The sequence below is a fragment of the Musa acuminata genome, chromosome BXJ1-9, assembly GCF_036884655.1.
Source record: "Musa acuminata AAA Group cultivar baxijiao chromosome BXJ1-9, Cavendish_Baxijiao_AAA, whole genome shotgun sequence".
NCBI classification, from domain to species: domain Eukaryota; kingdom Viridiplantae; phylum Streptophyta; class Magnoliopsida; order Zingiberales; family Musaceae; genus Musa; species Musa acuminata.
Window position 1 is genome coordinate 13,868,488 of NC_088335.1, and position 7,018 is coordinate 13,875,505.

At 42.4% G+C, this 7,018-nt stretch overlaps 1 protein-coding gene across 1 annotated transcript; it reads right to left on the reverse strand.

The window, feature by feature from the left end:
• Positions 1 to 1,524: 1,524 nt before the first annotated feature.
• Positions 1,525 to 4,541, reverse strand: LOC135593351 (homeobox-leucine zipper protein HOX16-like). The gene is made up of 4 exons (XM_065083320.1): positions 3,900 to 4,541; positions 3,689 to 3,825; positions 2,876 to 3,115; positions 1,525 to 2,169 (listed from the first exon to the last, which is right to left on the reverse strand). Exons 1-4 carry the CDS (start codon positions 3,991 to 3,993, stop codon positions 1,789 to 1,791), a joined length of 852 nt encoding a protein of 283 aa, XP_064939392.1. The 5' UTR covers positions 3,994 to 4,541; the 3' UTR covers positions 1,525 to 1,788.
• Positions 4,542 to 7,018: the final 2,477 nt, after the last annotated feature.

A 7,018-nucleotide genomic window follows, 5' to 3' on the forward strand; every position in this document is an offset into this window, starting at 1 on the left:
CCCTCTAAGAAATTTCAGATCACTGACAGAAATTTATAACTCAACATTTGCTTTGTTTATTTCAGATCCGACAACTTTTGAGGATGCAGTTATAAAAGAGGAATGGAGAAAAGCAATGAAGGAGGAAATCAAGTCAACTGAGAAGAATGAAACTTGGGAGCTAATGGATCTACCGAAAGAAAAGAAAGCGACTGGGTTAAAATGGATGTTCAAAACAAAATTTAAATGTAAATTATTTGGTTTCACTGATAGTGATTGTGCAGGAGCTTTAGATGATCGAAAGAGTACTTCAGGCAAGTGGAGCTATCACAATGAAGTATTGTGGAACGGATGAACAAGTTACGGATATCTTCACCAAATCACTTTCATTTCGAAAGCATATTTATTTTATGTCGCGAATTGGTGTATGCAACTATGAATCAAGGGGGAGTGTTGAGATATGATTCATAGTTATCTAGATTGTTATCATGATCTAGTGGTTACGTGATGATTTCAATAACCACTTGATCATGATCTAGTAGTTTCAATAACTACCTTATGATCTAGTAGTTATAGGGTGGTTGTCATTAGGTCCTATAAATAGGACCGTAGTTCATCTAGCAAGATATTGAGATTGAGGAGAGGAAGATAAAGAGTCTTTGTGCATTTGGTATCTTGTAAGTGTTCCTTCTGTTTTTAATACTACATCAGTTTTCTTGAGTCAAAAGGATTCTTTTTACTCGTATCGTAGTATTCTGTTTCTTCCTTGTTCCTCCATCACCAACACATTTATCATCGGAAATGGATTTGTAGTGTCAGAAAAACAATAATGACATGTCGTCATAGGACAGTCGTGGAATTCATTTGGCTATGGCAGATTGATTGTATCTTTTAATGGTATTCATGAAACCATCTATCACGAGTTTAGTACATGGGAACGTATCAGTAATTTACGTAATGATTTGGTAACCTTTCTTCTCGAGATCGTCAGCTCCAGCAGTCTGAAAACACCAACAGGAAGCACTCATGCCCGCCTCTTACTGTGACTTGCTCTTCTCCAGTGAGACAGGGCAGACTGCGACCGACGACGGTTGCGTGAGGGATCAGCTTTGGGAAAAGCCGAGCGGCCATGGGATGGTCGCAAACAAGCAGCATCATCATGTGGACGGAGGTGTCTGGCCGCCTAATACTAACCAGCAGCCCTTGCAAATTGCCAGTGCTGTGGCTCAAGATGCAACAACACATCAACAAGGTGGATGTGTCAGCAGCACAAATCATGGAACCAGATGAACCTGATGGTTGGTGTCAACATCAGGTGAAGAATAAAGGAGCACACAGATAGGCCAAACGAAACAGGACCACCAACCCACCCAGTCCATGTGATAGTTTCATGAGCTCCAAGTTGGGACATAGTTGAGTCAGCCTGCAGTAGCTGGAGTTCTTGCTGTGACCTCCATGAATTCATGCTTCACTCGAAGCAATACATTTCATAGAACCATGTTCAATAGCAAAATAAATCCGCTCCCCCCCAAAAAAAAAACCATCTAAAAGTTGCATGGGGTTTGATTTTAGATAAAGCCAGAAACACAAACATAGTTTTCTTCTAAAGATCATAAACGCAAATATGTATGTAGAGTCTTTTCCTCCAACCACTTATTCCGGACATTCATGCAAGATTTCGAACATTCCTTCATACATTACAGAAACTACACATGCAACAGTACTAGTCGTGGACATTTGAACATAAACTGAGGAAGAAAATGAAGCAGCAGCAGCAGCACGCACGAGCGAAGGTTGTACTCATCCACGTTACATTTGGTCCCACTCCCACCATGGCAGGTGGGCCTCCTCCTCCTGGTGTTGTAATTCCATGAACATGGCATCAGGGTAATAGCTGCATCCCTCGTCGCTCAAATCGTCGTCCTCGGTGCGGATGCCACAGGCGACCAGCCCCACACCGTGGTAGGTCTCCGGGAGGTAAGACTGCCGGCTGCTCTCCTCCGGGTGGTTAGTGCCCTCCGCTTCGACCACCACTGTGCTCCCGCCACTCCCAGTGCTCAACTCCACAGTCTGCTGGATGTTCGGGGCCATCAGATCAGCACTTGAAGCCGCCTGCTCATGCTGCACTACCCCAGTGACCTCGGATGCACCCTGCTCCTTCGCTTGTAGCTGTTCGATCAGTGAGTTCACCTGCAAGAGATGTTGTCTAGTTAATCTCACCCGTAAATTAGCGGAAATAGCACACGCTTTAAACTGCTTTTTCCGCTAATTAATTCAGCTAATAATAGGCAAAGGAGATGAGAGATGATTATCTATCTAAGCTATTTGCAAGATTACAATCTCTTAATGAATGACATCAAGTTTCATGCGCGACCTTATGAATAATGGGAGTCCCTCCATGTCTTTTCAGGATTCCACTCACATTCATGCTGGAATCTGACTTAGTAACCATTGAGCTTCATGTCAACTCATGGTGACGTTCACCAGAGGTTCATGAACATTGTTGACTTATTTTCATATGATTTTCGTACATCTGTAGCACTTTGATAGCTCTACAATCGTGTATTTATTTTGCTAGTGGAGTCAGCACAACAGCCGTCCAGATAATATTTTATGCATGCAAAAGACATGAAACACAGGCTATAAGTTGAAATCTTAAGGACATTTCCGTCACTTTGGACGACCAACTGCGCCAACCGATGAAAACACGAAATGTCTATAAGCATTATAGTTTCCAAAGACTCCAGATTGGTTGACCTAATTAGAGTGCATGAGTGGTAGAACATAGTTTAATTATATAGCAATAAAGTATGTACACAAATTGCATTACCTAAAGCAAATTGTCAGATTGAGGTGACCGGTGTCGAGCATATGGGGAGAGAGAGAGAGAGAGTACCTGCGACCGCAGGCGGTCGTTGTCCTTGAGGAGGGCATCGTGATTGGCCAGGAGAGCGTCGTAAGAGGATCTGAGCTGATCGAACTCGCGCTCGAGCTGCTTGTTCTTCCATCGAGCACGCCGGTTCTGGAACCAGACCGCCACCTGCCTCGGTTGCAATCCTAGTTTTCGAGCTAGCTCGCTCTTTCGCTCAGGCTCCAGCTTGTTCTCCTCCTCGAAGCTCCGCTCCAATAAATGTATCTTTTTTACTCCAAAAACTCATGGTTACCATCCCTCGATAAATCAATCAACATGAATATATGCATGAAATTTTGCAGGATTACAATAACAGTTTATGTTCGTAGAAGACTTAAAAGCAACACAGATCGTAGAAATATGATGCCATAAGCTAAATATTTTGAGACACTAATGTATAAATTGCTTGTGATCTAATTTTTCCTTTCCACTTTGACCAAGCAAAAAAGACCCCTTTTTTTTTTGACTCAGCTATTTTGCACAACAAATCATTTTGTCCCATTCTTTTGGTTTCTTTTTTTGTTTTGATTCTCTAATAGTTATGATGATAACGAAGAGAATCTTAAGAACGCACACGAGTGTTGAAAATAAGAGCTACGCTTTACCTACCATTTCAGAGTTTAATTCTCTAACACACACCTGCTTTATGATTAGGGTTAGTAATGAGATCGGTCGAAGGACAAAAGGAAAGCGACAAATTTGGAATTTGGTGATTTGAGAAGGGGCGATCGGTAAAAGAATTTCTAGGGAAAATCACCCTAAAATACTAGTAATGATCATTCTGGGAAGAAGAATTACCTGTTCAAGCGTGAGGCGGCGCTTCTTCTCCGGCAGCTGTTCCTCGTAGTACTCCTCATAAATCTCATCCGGGGAGGTGAAGAACGGCCGCCGCTTGCTCGCACCGCCATCCTCCCCAGCCACCACCGACCTCACACCTTCAGTTCCACCCCAAAACATTTACCAAGCCAGAACCAAAGCCGGACCAAAATAGCGGCAAGCGAGGTAGTACCTTGAAAGATGGGACTCCCGCCGCCCAAGACGAGCAGGCGGCCGCGGGAGGACGAGGACGAAGAGGAATCAAAGATCAGACAGCTAGAACCCATCCCTTGGTCTTAGATCGGATCGATCGACGGTCAGATCTGGATTCGACGGGTATGTATGTGTCTGTCTAGGTACTCGCTTCTAGATATGAGTGTCTATGTGCTCTTTCTGTCTCCCTTGGATGTCGATCTGGATCGATCGATCGATCGAAGGGGATTCCCTGCGGGAGCTTAAAAGAAGAAGAAGGCGAGGATGAAGATGGTCTTATGGCGGAAGAAGCTGGTGCTCCAGAGAAGGCGCGTCGACGTCTTCATGGGGTAGAGGGAAAACCCCATCATGCAGGTCGGGGTTGCGGGGACCTCAGGCCAGCAGCAGAAGAAGTAGAACCCTCACCACCACCTTCCGGCGGAGGCCCGCCGGAGACCGCCTCAGAGCCCGGCGAAGACGGAGAGACGCCGGGAGAGAGAACAAAGTCGCTCCAAGGAGGGAGTTTCCGAGAGGGTGTCGTCGCCGGAGCTCGAGATTCCGGCGGAGGAGGACTTGGCGGTGGGGTGTGGATTTGTCGCTAATATTGCGTGGTTTATTTGGAGGGCTAAAGCTTGGGGATTTGGAGGGGCGGGCATTTTATAGCGAGAAATTTTTTTGCCGAATGGACGAAAATGCCCCTCGGCAAAGCAAAATAAAATAGATAAATAACAAAAAATTACTCAGGAGAAAAATTAAACTATTGGATTGGGTGGATACATATTTTTTATTAGTTAGAAAAAATATCATAAATAGATTTTTATTTGGAAAATTATTGTGGGACGTCTTTATTTCCTGACTCGTTCTCCAACTAATTGGACGCTATTAATTTGGTAAAGTGCTAAGGGTGACCTAACCAACGTTGATAAGTAATGATAATATAATAGGCAATGGCATGATTAGACTTACGATTTCTTTATTGGGAGATTATTTTGAATCTATGGTGCTGGGCCATTTTTAAATTAGGTCCTGTAAGGTTGTAATCCATGTGATAGATTTTGTACATAACTCAGATTAGATCCACTTGGATTTATATATATATATATATAATAAAATAAGCATTCTTATCGTCGCCATCTACTTACTGTATCATAAAAATAATCTTTAGAAAATATATGATTTCTAAAGAAGAGTGTATTCCTTAATTTAAGATCATAAATAAAGGAATCTTTTTGCTTTGGGCTCGCTCAACTGTATTTCCTTTGTGCTCGCTCAACTCCAAATGCCCCCAAACCGCATGGTGAAAGGATGCGATCGACCCGATGATCCGTTAATTGGGGTTGCATTTGACGCTCCAAGTGACCAAACCTCGGGATGCAAAAGGGCATCCATCATCGGGTGATGTCAAATCAACACGATTATTTGGCACATGATTGATTGGCTTTCTCTTCCGGAGACTGCCAGATCCATCCAACCCACATCTCCTCAGCAACCACGTGGAGCTGCTTCCGTTGGTCCTCGCTCACCTTATCTTCCGACCCTTCATTCAATTCCTCTCTCGTATAGTGAGTGATTGATAGTCTTACATAACATAGTTTTTACCCGTCGTTATAATAATTCTTCTATAATCAACCATCTGTGTTGAACTAAATTGGGACATCATAAATTATCATCATCTTTACTCTTGGAGATGCCACGCACTGTTGGATTAATATGACTACAGAAAGGTTCACCCGTCATATCTAATATCTCGATCATCACATCACATGGATGAACAAGACATCATAGTATAGTTAAAACTCTCATCCTTCCTACTACTCATACGAAAGGGACTTGGGGCGGGGTAGGATGTCTCATGCGCAACACATCATTGATCAAATGAGTATTCCTATTCTCCAATTAAAACATGGCACTTGCTGGAGTATCTTTGGATGTACTGAATCATATATAGAATGATGATCTAAAAGCTTACATAGATAGTTTTCTTTTTTTATATATTTCCGTACAATGGATTACATGACAGATAAAATTAAGCATAGGTGAGATGAGCGGAGGATCAAAATCGTTCCCGACCCAAACCCACCACGAGAGGCCAAACAAACAAACAAAGAGTTCCGAGTGTGACGTGCTCGGGGAAGGAGACAACGTCAAGGGACAAAAAGTAATCCAACCGCGGGGGGCGGGGGTCCATCGTCCATCCGACACGCGACAAGTGTCCACCCATCCCCATCCCCATCCCCCCCGACGGATTGCCGACTTGCAAACATCCAGGGAGGTCGATGGCTTCCATGTCGACGCCGCATCGACCGTCGGATCTCGATCCGATGGTCCATGTTGATGATGTGAGAGGAACTAGAAGACACTGACATGTTGTGCATGCGCGCTCGTTGGGGTCACAAAAATAGAACATGTGGTTGTCACGCTGCCGCACATCAGTTTGGGCATGGCAAGTTAATATCGATCGATGGGGAATAATGCAAATGTAAATTAATTTAATGTGAAAAAGAGTTATGTAGTCCACAGCTTGGATGCATCAAAGAAGAATGTAGGGAATTCCATTCGGCATCCTCTTTTGAATCCGTGAAAGAGATGGTGATGGGTAAGGCTTGCTGCTCAGTACACGGCTGCTGATATCCTTTGTTGTATTTTGTCTTCTTATCATAACGAGTCAATGGTTGCGTTTTGCATCTAACTCGATTAAGCTGAAGCCGATTGGATTTTTAGACTTTTGATTTTTTTTTTTTTTCTCTGATCAGATTTTACACGTGTAATACATGATCCCAAAAAAATCAATGCACAAAATCTTACCTCCATATACCTGGAGAAACATTTTTATCTTGTGATCTAAAATAAAATATGCCAGTGTGTATATATACATACATATATATACTTATAACAAAATAATTGATGATATTTATTTGATTATATTTTATAAATATAATATCAATTTATGTAATCTTGTCTCTATACAATTGTATATATATAAAAAAAGAAAGATGTTATATCTTATAATTTACCATAGCTCCATCAAATCTTATAGTCTATATCGTAGGGTTTGAGGTTCCTTGTCAGAGAATGAACATCAAATTTTTTTGAAAATGAAAACAAAGTAGATATAAAAGT

Coding starts and splice junctions, on each gene's coding strand:
- LOC135593351 (XM_065083320.1), bottom strand. CDS start 3,993: ATGGGTTCTAGCTGTCTGATCTTTGATTCCTCTTCGTCCTCGTCCTCC. Junction 3,826..3,899: donor CGGGAGTCCCATCTTTCAAG/GTACTACCTCGC, acceptor GTGGAACTGAAG/GTGTGAGGTCGGTGGTGGCT. Junction 2,170..2,875: donor ACGACCGCCTGCGGTCGCAG/GTACTCTCTCTC, acceptor CATCTCTTGCAG/GTGAACTCACTGATCGAACA.